The 18488-nt window shown below is 46.0% G+C and overlaps 1 protein-coding gene across 1 annotated transcript; it reads left to right on the forward strand.

Annotated features, from left to right (window-relative positions):
* Window positions 1-13856: 13856 nt before the first annotated feature.
* Window positions 13857-15947, forward strand: LOC131306792 (uncharacterized). Its single transcript, XM_058333221.1, has 4 exons — window positions 13857-14195; window positions 14285-14725; window positions 14825-15145; window positions 15246-15947. Exons 1-4 carry the CDS (start codon window positions 13857-13859, stop codon window positions 15945-15947), a joined length of 1803 nt encoding a protein of 600 aa, XP_058189204.1.
* Window positions 15948-18488: the final 2541 nt, after the last annotated feature.

Genomic DNA, 18488 nt, shown 5'->3' on the forward strand with positions numbered 1-18488 from the left:
TGCTATTCCGGAACGGGGCGTGACACCCCGCCGCCTGGTTAGGCCTGATCTGAGGCTGCCACGACTGATTCTTCGACGCCTCTGGCCACAGATGCTGCGCGACCGGCGACTGAGGCGGCTCCCTCTTTTGCAACGGCCTCGGCAAGCAACCCTAGCTGAGATTACGCTCAGCCACGAGCAGGACTTTTGCGATGTCAGCCTCATTGACGGCTACAACCTCGCCATTGCCATTACACCGTTTGAAGGTTCCGGCAAGTGTAGCCCCGCCAGCTGCGTCAGCGATCTCAACATGATGTGCCCAGTGGGGCTTCAGGTGAGGTCTGATGAGTCCACGACATGCGGCAATTTGTTGTTTTAAAGGTCCCGCCAAGTGTAGCCAATTTGTTGTTTTACTGGGGATAATCATGTTCTAGTTGCTTTAAATTTCAAGATTATCACAGGATGTTGCTCAACATCTTCTAGACCTAACTTGAACTTTAGAGGATAAAAATATATATTAAAAACATGTGAAAAAAACTGCGAATTTATTTAAGTCGCCGGAAAAAGCACTGCAAATTTCTTTTAGTCGTCGAAAAAGCACTACGAATTTCCAAAAAAAGCATTGCGAATTCATGAAAGTTGTTGGAAAAAATTCGGCAATAACAGAAAATTCCAAAGAACAATTTCATTGATACTTTAACAATTACATAATCGAAGCATAATACAATAACAAAACAGAATGGAACAGTCGAGATACGAAACGATTTTTCCAAGAAAACAAACCGAGTCCTGTGTGATACCACAGTCTCCTTAAGAAAGATTCGCCGCCTACCGTCGGTGTTGTAGGTTCGTGTTCGGCGTCTTCCTCCCAAGGTTGGCTCGGCTAAACCGCAAGCCGTCGGAACACCGCCGTCGACCGCCTTGGCGAACTGACTACCGTCTGCCTTTCTCTCTCAAAAATGAATTTCAGAATATGCAGGAGGATTGTGGAATTGCTTGTGCTCCTCTAAAACGTGGAGCCTCCTTTATATAGAGTGGATGAGGTCAAAGTAACTCCAGGATGATGAATGCAGAGCCATCAATTCTCCAATCAATTCTGGTAATGACTAGGGAGGTTACGGGATTGAATACACCATCATGGCAGGGGTTACGGGAGTTATGAAATCCCACACATCAATACGTCTATTGATTATGGTGCATCCAGATACAACGAACCCGGGACCGGTTGCCTCGGAAGACCCTCCAAAATCCTAGTTTCATTCACCCGAAATTTCGTAAATTTCCAACAATCCCCCCCATGAATGGAATTGGCAAGCAAGCTGACGCAGAGTACAAAGTTGATCCGAGAGAGAGACAATGGATAATTCCTGCATAGGATAGGTGGCTTTTGACCTGGAACCTTCCCTTGTGATAGCCTATCGGGTTTACTGGCAAACCAGTGTGCGGTCCCGCTTTGAACTGTTCCGCCGCCGATGTAAACCGAGACAATAGACGTCACACAAGACTTCTCCTGACGTAGTTCAGTTCTCACTGTTGGGTTCATTTTGGCCATGACACCCCCTACTTGGTTCTGCGAGTATTTTCTCGAGAATTTTGCCACAATTCTTAAAGAAGCGGCCCCACTTCATACTAACATAGGTGACCTTCCTATAAAGGGTATCCTGCTATACCCCGCCTGGTAATCCAGCGCATAGGAGTCATTAAAAGCAATGCTTAACCTCTTTCCAATTACAGGTATCACTGTTTTACACCATAGAAATGGGCAGGAGACCGAGTCTCCTCAGCGATCGTTCTCAGCTACTCACGAAAGATAGTCTCATTGAACCTAGATCTTGGGATCTCCAGTCAGCTACGTTGGCTACCCCCACAGTAACTATGAGCGTAGTGGCTTCAGCCCTATCCCTTTCGATGCTTGCTCAACTAGCTCTCGGTTTAACCCTTTGGTTAGCGGATCCGCGATATTGTCCTTTGACCTCACATAGTCAATAGCGATAACCCCACTTGAGAGTAGTTGCCTAATGGTATTATGTCTACGTCGAATATGTCTAGACTTACCATTATACATATTACTCTGTGCCCTACCAATTGCAGATTGACTGTCGCAATGGATACTGATTGCTGGCACAAGTTTCGGCCATCTTGGAATATTCTCCAAAAACTGACGAAGCCACTCGGCCTCCTCAGATGCTTTATCTAGAGCAATAAACTCTGATTCCATCGTTGAACATGCTATACATGTCTGTTTGGAGGATTCCAAGAAACAGCTGCACCACCAAGTATAAAGACATATCCACTTGTGGATTTTGAGTCCTTCATATCGGATATCCAGTTTGCATCACAATACCCTTCCAGTACTGCTGGATATCTGGTGAAGTGCAACCCCAAATCACGAATATATCTTAAGTAGTGCAGAACCCTGACTATTGCCTTCCAGTGATCACGACCTGGATTACTCGTGTATCTGCTTAGTCTGCTGACCGAATAAGCTATATCGGGCCTTGTACAACTCATCAGGTACATCAGGCTCCCAATTATCCGAGAATACTCTAATTGAGATATGCCTTCCCCCCCATTCTTGGATAAATGTAGATTTAAATCCACAGGGGTTCTTGCGACACTTGAATCAGACGAGTTGAACTTTTCAAGAATCTTGTCAACGTAATGTGTCTGAGACAATGCAAGTCCGACAGATGTTCTGGTGATCTTGACACCTAGAATTACATCTGCAAGGCCCATATCCTTCATGTCAAACTTTGAGTTTAACATGTCTTTGGTAGATTGAATGACCCTTTCATTGCTACCAACAATGAGCATGTCATCAACGTAGAGACACAAAATGACGTACCCTTTGTCTGTGTCTTTGACGTAAATGCACTTGTCACATTCGTTGATCTTGAAACCACTTGACAGCACAGCACTGTCAAATTTCTCATGCCATTGTTTCGGTGCTTGCTTTAGACCATACAAAGATCTAACAAGCCTACATACTTTCCCTTGTTGGCCTGGCGCGAAAAAACCCTCGGGTTGTTCCATGTAGATCTCTTCATCTAAATCGCCATTCAGGAAAGCTGTTTTTACATCCATTTGATGTATCTCAAGGTTACGCAAAGCTGCGATCGCGATGATCATCCGGATGGAACTAATCCTTGAGACTGGTGAGTAAGTATCAAAGTAATCTAGGCCTTCTTTTTGTCTGTATCCTTTGATAACAAGCCTAGCTTTGTACTTATCAATTGACCCATCTGCTTTCATCTTCCTTTTGAAGATCCACTTGTAGCCGAGAGGCTTACTGCCTGGTGGCAAATCCACCAGTTCCCACGTATGGTTTTGCAGTATGGAGTCAATCTCACTCTTAATGGCCTCTTTCCACAAAGGACCCTCAGGGCAGCTTACAGCTTCCTGGTACGTCCGAGGCTCATTTTCTACCAGATAAGTCAAAAAATCTGGACCAAAAGATGTTGATGTTCTAGCTCGCTTGCTACGTCGTGGTTCAACATCAACTTCCTCTTCTTGGCCTTGTCTGCTTTCATTAGCCAGGTGCAAGGTCCGTTTAGCAGAACTTGACTCTCCAATGGATCTATAAGGGAATATGTGTTCAAAAAACACTGCATTCCTAGACTCCATGAGAGTATTCTTGTGAATATCTTGTATATCTGACTCATACACAAGAAATCGATAGGCACTACTATCGTCTGCATAACCGATGAACACACAATCAACGGTTTTAGGGCCTATCTTCTCCTTCTTAGGAGGAGGTACAGCCACCTTCGCTAGACAACCCCATGTTCGTAAGAATGTATAGGTAGGCTTCCTACCTTTAAACAATTCATACGGGATTTTACCAACATCTTTGCGAGGTATTTTATTGAGGATATAATTAGCGGTGAGAACAGCATCTCCCCACATGTTCTGAGGCAACCCAGAACTTATCAACATTGCATTCATCATATCCTTCAATGTACGATTCTTGCGCTCAGCAATACCATTAGTCTGAGGCGAATAAGGTGCCATGGTTTCATAGATAATTCCGTGTTGGGCACAAAATTCTCCAAATGGTGACTGAAATTCACCACCACGATCGCTTCTGACCACCTTAATCTTTCTGCTCAGTTGATTCTCAACCTGAGTCTTGTAATGAACAAACTTGTCCAGGGCTTCATCCTTGCTTTTCAGCAAATACACATAGCAAAACCAAGTGCTATCATCGATAAAAGTAATGAAGTACTTGTTACCGGCCCGAGTTTGGACATATTTCAGATCACACACATCAGTGTGGATTAAACCCAAAGGTTCTGTGCTTCTTTCTACTATTTTGAAAGATGCTCTCGGCATTTTAGCCTTTACACAAGTCTCACACTTATGTTTTTAATCAAATTGGAAAGCTGGAATATGGTCCAAGTTAATTAATCTACGCATAGAATCATAATTAACATGACCTAGTCTACCATGCCACAAAAAGGAAGACTCAAGCACATAAGCAACAAGGGATTTCTTTTTATTGATAGTAGGGATAACAGTCATTACATTCATCTTAAAGAGACCATCGGTCATGTAACCTTTCCCTACATACATTCCAGCTTTAGTCAGAGTGACCCTATCAGCCTCGAAAACCAAGCGGAAACCGTGCTTGCTCAACGTGAGCCAGAAACCAAATTCTTACGAATATCTGGCACGAACAGCACATTGTTCAGAGTCAACTCTTTTCCCGAAGTCATCTTCAGGACCACTTTTCGTTAGCAACCGGCTCGAAGGTAGTGAACAACTGCCTGTCACAACAGATATGATGTGTAGCCCCTGTGTCTACCCACCATTCCTGCGGGTTTGAACCAACCATGTTCACTTCAGATACCATAGCCAAGAGGTTGATATCGGACACTCCTGTCTCCACCTGAGCCAAATGCGCCTGAGTGCGAGGGTTTGGTGGCTTCGTACATTCCGAAGCTCTATGCCCGAATTTCTTGCAGTTAAAGCAAGTACCCTAAAACTTTTCTCTTGGTTTCTTGGCAACACCACCTCTCGGTCCCAGATTGACACTTTTGTCCTTCTGCTTGCCAGCTTGCTTGTCAGACCGCTTGTCAGAACGCTTGTCAAAATGCCTGTCATTCTGATTTTTCCTCCCACCGAAAGATTGGCCATGCTCCATCATGTTTGCCTTGGCCATGTAGGAGGCCTTTGTACTCCTATCCATACCTCGATTCTCCTCTTCAATACGGAGCTTGATGAAAAGAGCCTCCAAGGTCATCTCCTTATTCTTGAACATGAGATAGCTCTTGAACTCTTTCCATGCTGGAGGTAGCTTATGGATGACCGCAGCCACCTGGAATGCTTCACTCAGAATCATCCCTTCAGTCCTGATCTCGTTGAGCAGGAGCTGCAGCTCTTGGACTTGGACTGCCACAGACTTGGAGTCCACCATCATATAATCAAGGAACCGGCCCACAACAAACTTTTTGGACCCAGCACCCTCGATCTTGTATTTCCTGTCTAAGGATTCCCATAACTCCTTGGCCGACGGAGCCTCGCCATACACAGAATACAGCGAATCATCTAGAGCATTCAAGATGTAATTCTTGCACATGTAGTCATGCTCTTTCCACCTAGCCACATCAATCTGCTTCTGAGTGTCAGGATCGTCCTCAGCAATAACGGGTGCTTCCTCGACAAGCCACTTTGCCAAGTTCAAGGTGGTGAGATAAAACAACATCTTCTGTTGCCACCTTTTGAAATCGACCCCAACAAATTTGCCCGGTCTCTCCACGTGAGACATTGGAACGGAGGGAATCCCAGGAATAGGAGCATGAATTGGAATAGCCACACCGCCATTTCCATTGCCACTGACATTACCAGTCTCTTTCTCTTTGCCTTTGCCAGTGCCAGTAGTTTTCCCTTGCTCAGTTGTCATGTTTTCCTGAAATTAGGAACAACCACATATAAGAGAACAAATCTCAATATCAAAATGACAAGCTATATAGCATAGATTAACAATCTATCAGATAAGCTATGTCTAACATTCCCCACAATACCATGTAACCTGGGGGTCCCAGGGGGCGCGCCCCCCGGCGGGGGTCCTGGGGGCAGCGCCCCCGGGCGGGAGTCTGAGGGCAGCGCCCTCAGCGGGGATCGACCTCCCCTTCTGCTACTAGCATGATTGTGGCAATCTGACTTCCCCTTCTGCAAAGCAGCGTAATTTGGGTACCAGCTAATCACCACATAGGCCGCGCACCAAGGCTGAGTGATTCACGCCTACCACTGGCTAATCACTTCAGGCAAGGCACACAAGGCCGCAAGCCACCTCTGGCTAATCACATGCCTAGCACCTAAATTGCCCCTGCCAGGCAGATCATAACAGTGGGATCAAGGCCAGGCGATGTCAAGGCAGAAGCCAAGTAGATCACCCCAGAGGCCAACCAAAATTGATCCAAAGCCAAGCCGCGCACGACTGCCTTAGGCCGTAGCCTTTCTGTTAATTCCATCTCCGAGCAGTGGCCATGTCGCGCACAACAAGCCATGGCCGTAGCCAAGTGGATCTGTTATCGTATCACGTTACGATCCAATAATCAATCTATGATAATCTCATATGAATCATCGGCAGATTGATCGAACTCCTTATATCATGAATCTGTCCAGTCATGAATCTGTTCTTGCAACTCAAATGTTAGTCCAAAACAGAAACTGTTTTCTGGAATTCATTGCCGATCAATTGATCAAAATCTTTCTTAAGCTTGTTGGAAAAAAATCGGCAATAACAGAAAATTCCAGAGAACAATTTCATTGATACTTTAACAATTACATAATCGAAGCATAATACAATAACAAAACAGAATGGAACAGTCAAGATACGAAACGATTTTTCCAAGAAAACAAACCGAGTCCTGTGTGATACCACAGTCTTCTTAAGAAAGATTCGCCGCCTACCGTCGGTGTTGTAGGTTCGTGTTCGGCGTCTTCCTCCCAGGGTTGGCTCGGCTAAACCGCAAGCCGTCGGAACACCGCCGTCGACCGCCTGGGCGAACTGACTACCGTCTGCCTTTCTCTCTCAAAAACGAATTTCAGAATATGCAGGAGGATTGTGGAATTGCTTGTGCTCCTCCAAAATGTGGAGCCTCCTTTATATAGAGTGGAGGAGGTCAAAGTAACTCCAGGATGATGAATGCAGAGCCATGAATTCTCCAATCAATTCTGCCAATCAATTCTGGTAATGACTAGGGAGGTTACGGGATTGAATACACCATCATGGCAGGGGTTACGGGAGTTACGAAATCCCACACATCAATATGTCTATTGATTATGGTGCGTCCAGATACAACGAACCCGGGACCGGTTGCCTCGGAAGACCCTCCAAAATCCCGGTTTCATTCACCCGAAATTCCGTAAATTTCCAACAAAAGTCGCCAAAAAAAGCACTTCAAATTTGTGGTCGCCGGAAAAAACACCGAGAATTTTGTGGTCGCCGGCCGGAGGTGGTCGCTGGAAAAGTTGCCAGCCGGAGGTGTTCAGCAGCTGAAAGTGGTTGGGCAATGGATGTGGGAGGGGTGGTTGTATTTAATGAAGGGTAAAAGGGTAATCTTCATATGAGATTATCCTTAGAGGTAAATAAAGATTGAGTTCATCCTTAATAAGAATTTTATAGAAGTTTTTGGGACCGGCTGGTAAATCTCTCACTACAAGCCAGCCCAACAAAACATTGATTTATTTTTTTTACCGATGGGCCCAAGTTATGGATTTGGACATTAATAATAACTTATAAAACTTACCTTCTGTATATTCTCGTTCAGAAAATTAAAAAACTAGGGGGTTAGGCTAATTACCAATTATGCAATGCCAAACAGGCGGGTGTGGCTGGCGTTGTGATGGACTGTTGTGTCCCTAGCATTAATGATGGGTTTCGGGCCATATGCGACAATTGCAGTGACACTATTTAAGGGAATTTTTTTTCTTAACTCAAGGTGTCAAGACTCTAGACTAGCTTACGCAACCTCAACTAATTCTTGAGTAACCAGGCCCACCGTCTTCTGGGGGTGCAAATTAAAGTTCGGGTAAAACCCCAGGGGAACCTATCTTACCAGAATTAATGATAGAACTTTATTATGTAGTTTCGAACATGAAACCTCACTTGAGTATTGGACCAAATACTAGCTATTTGGTAGGATAAAACTGATAAAAAAAGATGAATGAAAATACCAAAAGTTTAGTAGTTCCATTGTGACTTTAATGACCCGAAATTTTGGCCAATTTTTTTCGAATAAAATTTAACAGTTTTTTTTATAATTGTCATTACTCATTAAAATAAAGAAAGTATTTTTACTATAATCTAACCCTAACTATTAAAAACCCTATTTTATATACCCTAAAATCCTATTGGTTTTGACTAGATTTTGTACCAAACAATCCATTGGATTGTGCAAATGTTGAACGGGATAGTGTGTGTGTTGAGAGAGAGAGAGAAATTGCCGAGAGGACAGAGAGAAGAGTTTGGATCAGTACTCTCCATCCAACCTCATCACATGCACTCTATATTATCCTATGTAGTAGGGAGAGAGAGAGAGATGAGATAAGATTGCATTTATGGGAAGCACATGCCATGTTTTTCCCTTTTCATTGGGCCCAAGGCAGGAGAGAGAGAGTAATTTGGAGGGAGAGAGAGAGGAGATGAGTTGCCTATAAATAGCCATCCATTCTTTGCCATTTCTCACCACCTCACCCATTGCCACTTTTAGAAAGAGAGAGAGAGCCGAAAGAGTGATAGGGAAAAGGGACAGAAATTTACTATATACATCCATCACCTTTCAGCCACCTCATCACCAACTTCTCATATTTATTCTAAGATTTTTACGATTACTCGATCAATCCAAAGCTACGCTGCCCACATTTCGATCTGGCGTTTCCGTAGTCCACTACTACCACCAAAAAGAATGGTAGAAACCTCCTACGTGCTCACCAAAGTATAATGTGAATGTGCTATAAAAATAAATATTGAAATTAGAATTTTTATGATATTGCATGTTGATTTTGAAAATTTAAATGTGAGTATTGTTATTATCGATCGCGAGGTAGAAACCACCTATCTACCTACCTAAGTATGTTGTCGTTATAATATTGAAAATCGGTTCTTGTTTTTTTTGATAGATGCTCATATAAAAAAACGGAGATATAAAAAAACGGAGGTGGGCGGGGAGGGGGGGTTGGAAATGACATTCATGTTAAAAGAAGGGGTGTTTGCCAAATTATTGATGTACTGTTTATTTAAATTAGAAAAGCATGGTTAGGAACTTGATCACTGGACATAGGTTGTAAATGATAACGCATGTCAACTTAGGGTGTTGGAAAATGATAAATGTGAACATGTAAAAAAAAAAAAAAGTATGTAGATATACGTTCCTGGGAGCTTGGAATTTAATACTAGGTTGTATGAAGAATGAATTCTAGAAGTTATGTTATTCAGATTTAGACTTAGAAAATTAGGGAAAGTCTACAATACACTCCTCTTAAAAGGGTGTACTATACGCACCTATTTTATGGTTCATTCATAACATTTTAGTGTGTTTTGTAACTTTTATTCTAGAATTCATAACCTTTCAGCAGTATAATTCGTAACATTTTCATTATGATTGTATCTCGTAACCTTTATACGATTCGTAACTTTTTAGCAATATAGCAGGCCGAACGTTACCGTTCACAATTGCCCGTCATGACTATACTTGAAAGTTCAGCTCAGCTAATAACCAAGGCACATCCGTCGACGCTATGCCTATTCCGAGCTCGGCATGGGAGACAGCTTAGGTTCGGCCACCGACGGTGAAGAAGTCTCATCGGCATATTCTCCTCACAAATCGCTTAATGGGCTCATCCAGGCATTGGGCTCGGCTAATTAAATGCACACGTATCTCATCACGTGCTGAGGTGGTTACGCCATAGGATAATGATGAGCGCACATGGGAGTGCTAACTCATACCAGAACGGTTATCAAATCTGCTCAGTGACGTCACGGCAACGTCACTCAGCTCGTGCAGGACACATGCCCGTGCTTGGGGAGCAAGTTAAGGGGACTCTATAAATATCAAAGGTTCACAACCCTAAAAGGTATGCTTCTACACACCTAAACCTCAATCTCTGGCCTTACTCTCAGCACATTCTCATCCTCTTGCCGGACGGCCTTGCCGAGCTACCCCGGCCAGGTCTTTAGTTGTGCGTTCATTGTGCAAGATAGGGCAAGGAGGCTAGATGATCCCCTAACCAGCGGAGGAAGGATTCAGATCAAGGATTACGGGCCACACAATTGGTGAACCCGACGTGAACCTTCAGAACTTCTGATCCAAACGGCTCAAACTCTCTCAAAAACCACCTTCCTCTCCCTAAGACAATCGCAAATTTGACCACCATGGGCGAAGATCTACCAGATGCTACTATTTTAGGAGCCAAAGACGCCAGTGGAAACACAATCCTTCCACCGTTCTCTGAGAGGCACATGTCCATCTCAATCCCCCTAACTCCGGACTCTCCCCAGCAGCGGACGACGTAACGACGGCCTACATCCACTTGCTACAGCGTCGTGACGATGAGAGAGACAACGAACTGGCGGCTCTGAGGGTGGAAGTGGCATAAATGAAACAACAAATGCATCAAGACACCGCTCCTGCCACATCCAGATCTGCTGGAGGCGGCAGGCGACGAAGACAAACACCGCCTCCACCACCCCTCCCACCACCACTGGAGCGTCCTCACGAAAAAGGCCATCGTGGCTCTGTCAAAGATCACCTTGGATTCACACCAGACACGGGCGATGCAAGAGAGATAATTCTCTACAAGTGGCCTACAACATCTGGAACACATCGCTCAAAGAGCCACCATGATCGCATCGACACAAGGGACACCGAGTCAGTCACAAGCACATACTCGACTGGTCGCGCGGAGTTCTCTCGCACAACGGTTTCCCACCGTAGCCGAGATTCCGTACAAACCAGGTGCCATGTCTCTGAACTTCTCGGAGAAATCCCACCAGCAAACTTGGGCAATGGAAGTCAAGCTTGGCGGAACAGGAAAGGCGAATAGATCGAAGGGCCGAACAACGACGCCAGGAACCGACAAAATAGAGAAAAATCTGTCGACGGCCCACACCGAGCAGAAGATTTGCGCAAAAAACTTCGACACAGAGCCCGCGAGAAATCACCTGGCAAAGAATACAAAAGAACGAAGACAGAAGGGCACGACAAGCCGCCGCGCCCAGGCTTTGAGGGGCAGTTAAAAGACCTCGGTGTCTCCCCCTTCACATCCCATATAATCAACACGATTGCCGAACCCAACTTTCACTTGCCAAAGTTTACAAAGTTCGATGCAGCCACCTGCGAAGCATACACCCACCTAATTCACTTTCGTCAAACCATTGAGCTGTGCACCACAAAAGACAAAATCAAATGCAAAGCATTCCCATCCAGCCTCGGCTCCCTTGGACTCCAGTGATTCAACAAATTGCTCGCTGGATCCATATGGAATTTGGCCGACCTTGAATGCGCCTTCAACACTCGTTTCATCACAAGCAATAGGACGGCAAAGGAGCCTGAATCCCTGTCTCAAATGAGGAAGCTCTCGGGCGAAACACTCAGACAATACGCCGAACACTACTGGCAACTCTTCAATGAAATTCCAGGGATCGACGAGTACTGGTTCGCATGTACCTTCAAAAATGGATTGGAGTCTGGTAGCAAAATCCTGGACGAACTGGCCATACGCCCTCCACATGGCATGGGAGAGCTGATGCGCATAGTGGAGCAATTCTGCGCCCTTGAAGAATTTTACGTAGACCGAGCGGCACAAGGAATTCCGAACTCAACTACCCCCTTGGCAATGGTTACCCCTCAGCTGCCAGCACTAGTTATAACCCATCAATCCCAGCAAAAGAAACACGTCAACAACATCAAGGAAGGAAGGAAAGAAAGAAACGACCACCAAAAGTTCACGACTACGTAGCTGAGACCACGTACTTCAAAGAACCCATCTGGTCTTTCCTAAAGGAGATAATGAGGCAACCATGGTTCAAGTGGCCAACGGGAAAGCTCGGCACAGACACTGGCCAAGAAGATCAGAACCCAAGGAAAAAGTACTCTTATCACAACGAGCTCGGTCACTACACAACGGCATGCGCACCGTACAAAGCACTATTGGAGTGTCTGGCGGCCCAAGGCCATCTCGATCAGTACATCGATCGAACCAAAACACCCACCCGTCAACCTGCTGGAAATCCCAACCCAAATGAGCCGCGACCGACGATACACGTTATTCATGGCCCCATGACAAAGGAATCTGAAACAAACCTTCGTGCCGACCTCAATCGCACCTCCACTTCCAAGCAAGTACTTGCGGTAGAACCTGGATCCAAATGTCCACGTCCACTAGAATAACCCAAATGGACAATAACTTTTACCGAGCGCGATCTCGAGCGTGTGCAAACCCCACACTCCGATGCCCTCGTCGTAACTATCCAAATTGGAGTCCATGATGTCAAGCGCGTTCTAATCAATCAAGGAACCTTGGCGGAGGTCATGTACTATGAATTGTTCAAAAAGCTTGATCTCCCAGAGTCAGCTTTGCAACCCGCCGAAGTACCCCTCATCGGATTCAACGGAGCACCTATCTGGCCACTTGGTCAAATCTTCCTGCCAGTCGTCGTCGGCTCGAAAACATTGAGCGTCGAATTCATCGTCGTCAACGTACCAGGCCCATACAACGCAATTCTTGGTCGAACTTGGCTGCACAGCATGCAAGCAATCGTTTCAACCTACCACCTGGTCGTTCGCTTCATCAGCACCAATCTGAGAGAGGAAGATCTGCGAGGCGACCAAATAGCCTCGAAAAAATGCTACATCTCAGCCGTCCACAACTCCACCAAAGCCAAGCAAGTGCAATGGGTCGAAGTTCCAGACATTGCCGTGATTGATGACGTCGGCCAGAGAGCTGAAGACAAAGCAGAAGAGGACCTCGTCCAAATGCCCATCAACGAGGATGGCTCCCGATTCTTCTTACTCAGCTTTTCCATCAGTGAAGCCGACCGCGAAGAAATGTTCCAATACCTCAAGCAAAACATAGAAGTTTTTACTTGGACCCCTAACGAAATGCCAGGGGTCGACCCCAATTTTATCAGTCACTCTCTCAACATCAAGAAAAATGCCAAGCATGTCATCTAGAAGTCGCGGCGTTCTGCAGCCGAACACGCCGACGCCATCGTTGAAGAAGTCAAACGTTTGCTGGAAGCCAACGCCATCCAAGAAGTACAATACCCAACATGGTTGTCCAACACAGTGGTCGTTAAGAAGAAAAATGGAAAATGGCGAGTTTGCATGGATTATACCAATCTCAACGATGCTTGTCCAAAGGATTGGTTCCCACTCCCCAAGATTGATCAACTTGTGGATGCAACGGCAGGGCATGCTCGGTTAAGCTTCCTAGACGCCTACCGTGGCTACCACCAAATTGCCATGGACCCGGATGACATGAAAAAAATTGCTTTTATCACACCATATGGCATCTTTTGCTATCGAGTCATGCCCTTTGGGCTCAAGAATTCAGGCGCCACATTCAACAGAGCCATATTCAATATGTTGCAAGAACAAATTGGCCACACCGTGGAAGCCTACATTGACGACCTCGTTGTCAAGAGCCAGAAGGAATCTAACGACCTCCAAGATTTAGCGGAAGTCTTTGAAATCCTTAAACTACACAAGCTATGACTAAACCCTGAAAAGTGCGTGTTCGACGTGAGCGCTTGGAAATTCCTTGGACACCTAGTCACCCGACATGGTATTGAAGCCGACCCTAACCAGATAAAGGCCGTTAAAGACTTGTGCCCACCAAGGACAATCAAGGAAGTACAAAGGCTCACTGGGATGGCAGCGGCTCTGAACCGGTTTATCAGCAAATCCTCAGACAAATGCTACGCATTCTTCCATGCCTTGAAAGGCAAGAGTCGACACAGTTTTAAATGGACCATGGATTGCGACTCCGCCTTGACCGAACTTAAAGAATACTTAAGCTCGGCCCCTCTACTTGTGAAACCAAAGGAGTACGAGACCTTGTACCTATACCTTGTCGTCTCCGCCCACACAGTCAGTTCAGCTTTGGTACGGCGAGTGGGCACAGATGACTTGCCCATCTACTTCACAAGCAAAACACTCCTCCCAGTGCAAACACGATATCTACCACTTGAGAAATTGGCACTCGCTCTCGTCTCGGCAGCCAGGAAACTCCTCCCTTACTTCCAATCCCACACCATAACTGTTTTAACAGAGCACCTCTAAAAAGCCTCTTCCACAAGGCTGATCTCTCCAATAGGGTCTCTAAATGGACAGTCGAATTAGCAAACTTCGACATCCGTTTCGAGCCACGAACGACAATTAAGGGTCAAATTCTCGCTGACTTCATCGCAGAATTAACACCGAAAGGTACGGATACTCTCAACACTCCCACTCCTCAACCTATCACAGAATCAACAAAAGTACCAATGCCTTGGCAACTCTTTCATGGTGACAGCTGGCGACTACATGTCGACGGGGCTTCCAACAGCAATGGGGCCGGAGCAGGAGTTGTCTTAGTTTCCCCTTGTGGCACACTTCATGAAAGCTCTCTAAGCATCGACTTCCCCACCACCAATAATGAAGCTAAATACGAAGCCATCCTTGCTGGCTTATGCTCCGCAGTTGCGATGAAAGTTTCCGATCTTGTTGTCCATTGTGACTCCCAACTCACAGTTAACCAAGTACTTGGGGACTATGAGGCTCGGGACCCGCAAATGTCAAAATACCAGGCAACGGCAACCGAACTCCTCACGCACTTCAAGAATTTCAAAATCGAATAGATCAACCGTGAACACAACGCGCATGCAGACGCACTTGCCGGCCTTGCCTCAGCTTCTAAGGCCTCTGAATTTAGGACTATCAACTTCGGCAGTATCGACCACCCAAGCTTTGACACCACTCCAGAGGTCCTCAATGTCGAACTCGGTCCAAGCTGGATGGACGAGATCATTACGTTTCTCAAGCATGACACTTTACCAGTAGACAAGAAGGAAGCTTACCGCATCAGGAACAAAGCCGCTTACTACTGGCTCTCCGAAAGTGGCCAACTCTATAGGAAATCTTTCTCGAGCTCTTATCTCCTCGTTGTCCACCTAACCCAGGTACCGAAAATTCTCACCGAACTTCACTCAGGTAGCTGTGGTTGCCACTCTGGCCCGTTCACTCTGCCAACACGCAATAAGTCAAGGATACTTTTGGAAGAACATGAAGAAAGACTGCGGGGAAGTCGCCCACAAATGCCGACCATGCCAACTTTTCTCCCCTATCCCAAAGCAACCAGCCCAGAATCTTTCCCCCATCATAAGTCCTTGGCCCTTTGCACAATGGGGGCTTGATATTGTGGGAAAGCTACCAACGGCCCCTAGAGGCTTCAAATTTCTGATCACAGCAACAGATTACTTCTCAAAATGGGTAGAGGCTGAACCTCTGGCAACAATCACTGAAGCCGACATAAGAAGATTCGTCTGGAGAAACATCGTCACTAGATTCGGTGCCCCCTACGAAATTGTCTCAGACAATGGAAGCCAATTCGTCGGCAAAGACTTAACCATTCTCTGTGCCAAATTTGGTATACGCTTCTTCAACTCTACTCCAGCTTACCCACAAGGAAATTGCCAAGTTGAGGCCACAAACAAGACTGTCTGTGCCGAGATCAAGCATCGGCTAAACTCCAAAAGAGGAAAATGGGCTGAGGAACTGCCACGTGTTCTTTGGGCTTACCGTTCTACCCCGAGGCGCTCAACAGGCCAAACGCCCTTCTCAATGGCATTCGGCATGGAGGCCGTAATCCCACTAGAGTCCAGGTTCCCCACTCTGAGAATAGAGAACTTTGATCCAAAGACTAATGATGAAGCCGTAGAGCAGGAACTGGTCTTGGCAGAAGAGAAGCGCGACGATGCTTAGCTAAAGCTCACCGAGTACCAACAGCAAGTGGCAAAAGGCTACAACTGAAGTGTCCGAACCAAGACGTTCAAGCCAGATGACTTAGTTCGGCGAAAGGTGGAGCAAGCTAGCAAGAAGCAGAAATTCAAGCCCAACTAGGAGGGTCCCTTTCGTGTTGTCAAAATTGCTAGTGAAAGTGCTTACGTACTAGAAGACATGAATGGAAAGATCCTCACCAACCCATGGAATGCACAAAACTTGAAAAAGGCATACATGTGACAAACATTTTCCAAGAATGGCTTCGGCGCCATTTTCTACTTTACTTCAATTTTAGTATGGCTTCGGCCCCTCAGTTTTTTTCTCTCATGTACTCCCCACATTTATCAATACAAAGAAGAATCTTGTTTGGTAATTGATGTCTTCTGCATTTTTGGCTTGATTTCACTAACACAATTCACTCTCGGCAAACTCTACCACAAACAAACATTGACTTCGGTCACACCCACAAACGGCTTTTACGCCCCCAGTTTGGCCATAATCGCTACCCAAAGAAGCAAAAATAGGACATATGGTCCACCAAACCTAAGGCACACATTACGGCTGGAACTTAGACTTTGGTTCGGTTTGGCAAGACAGTAAGGTCGGCCAACGCCAGGTTATACTCACGCTTTGGTGAGCAAACCACTCATAAACGTCCCACATCTCAAGCATTAAACACCTTGACTAGGGGCTGGCACCGTGCCCGAAGCCCAACAGCAAGTAATGGCACCCACAACTTTTGGTTACCAACCTATGCATTATATAATAACCTGGCAAAATAGCCTAAGGCAATGCCAAGCTCGGCCACCTATCAACTTAGCTTAACCTTCCTACTTTGGTCAAGGCTCGCCTACAATCCAACAACAAAAGTCCGACAAGTTCCTACTTTATATCCACGACCAACTACTCAACCGAACCCAGACCAAACTGGGGGCTACAGACAACTACCACCCAGACTAGCAAACCTACAAAATTGTCCCAAGAGCCAGAATAGATCAATCAAGTTCGGCAACATTGAAACATCGAGAAAAGGTAAACAAACCATTCATATATTCAAAGGAAGCAAGTGTTGAAGAAAAACCCTAAAGCTAGGAGGTATGGCATGGTAAATCATTCAGTACCGAACTCTGACAAACTATTACATTAGGTACGACAAAATCCAAGCTCGGATCCGTCCAGTCCAAAAGGTTCCAAATTCAAACTAACAATCCAAGAAAGTTGACAGACTATTTAAACTTGAGCAGTGTCCTCAGCAACTACATCAGCCTTGCCCTCGGCATTTTTATTGACATTCATCGTCTCACACCCTACATCCTCGGCTGCCTTCCCACCTTCAACCTCGCCAATCTTGTGCCCAACAACCCCATCTCCACCTTCGACATCATCACCAGAGATGTCTTCAATCTCTTCTTCACTTTTTGGGAATTCCTCGGGAGGAAGCGGCGCACATTCCTCTTCTGTATATGGCAGGACGAGCTTAGAAACAACAGGTGCAGGAATCGACTTGTACAAGTTGGAGTCAGATTCCAGTTGAAGTGCGTTAGCAGCAGCAGCCACGCCATCCTTGTAACCCTTACTATAAGCAATAGGCATCCTCTTCTCCACTTCCTCATTCACCATCTTCCGAGCATCTCTGATGTACTCGGCACCGGCTCGGTCGAAACCAGCCTGATAGGCCTTCCCATCCACCTCTTTCATCTTCCTCTTCTCTTTTCTCAGCACCGTTCCAAGCTCGCATTCGGCGACTTTTACTTTGCCTTCAGCCTTATCCCTCTCATTCTCCATCTCCACCAACCGAGCCTTCGCCGCTTTCAAACTAGACTTCAACGTCTTCACTTTGTCATGCTCGGCCTTTGAGGTCATCATGATAGCGAGATCTCTCGGCCGTCACAAGCTCAGCCTTGTTAGATGCCCGAAGCAAGGCTTGCCCAGCCTAAAAAAAAAAATTCAATCAAGGAAACTATCAAATACAGACAGGCTCGGAAATGAACATAAAGAAAAAGAGTTCAAACAAGCCAGGTTGGGAAGTACTTGGACCATGGACAAGGCTCAGCTGGAGATCGTCCGGAACCTTCATCATGTCGTTCGGTAGAGCAAGGCCGTGGAGCATGGTAACGGCCAACCTAGGCTCCAGCTTAACACTATCTTCAACGGAAACCACCCTACCATTGGCCAGAGCAAAAGAGGGTGCGAACTCCTGGGCCATCGCTCGGCTGACCGAACCACCGGGCTTCTCCACAGCCTTCGAGCCACCGGCAGCAGACGACTCGGTCTGCTCTTTCTCCCTTGTAACAAGCGTTGGTGGTCTGCTCGGGAAAAATTCGTGGGTTATTTTTTGCCTCTTATCGGCAAGCTCGGTGGAGTTAGTTGGATCAGCCACTTTCTGTCGGGCTGCGGCACCATCCCTGATGTTCATACAGACCACGTTCCGTCGAGACATGTCTTTGGCAAATTCAGGTACAAGTGTCTGGAGAGGGACGTTGATACCTAGGAGGTCGGCCTTTTGACTTTCTTGAAACCAAA

Source organism: Rhododendron vialii, chromosome 11a, assembly GCF_030253575.1.
Source record: "Rhododendron vialii isolate Sample 1 chromosome 11a, ASM3025357v1".
NCBI classification, from domain to species: domain Eukaryota; kingdom Viridiplantae; phylum Streptophyta; class Magnoliopsida; order Ericales; family Ericaceae; genus Rhododendron; species Rhododendron vialii.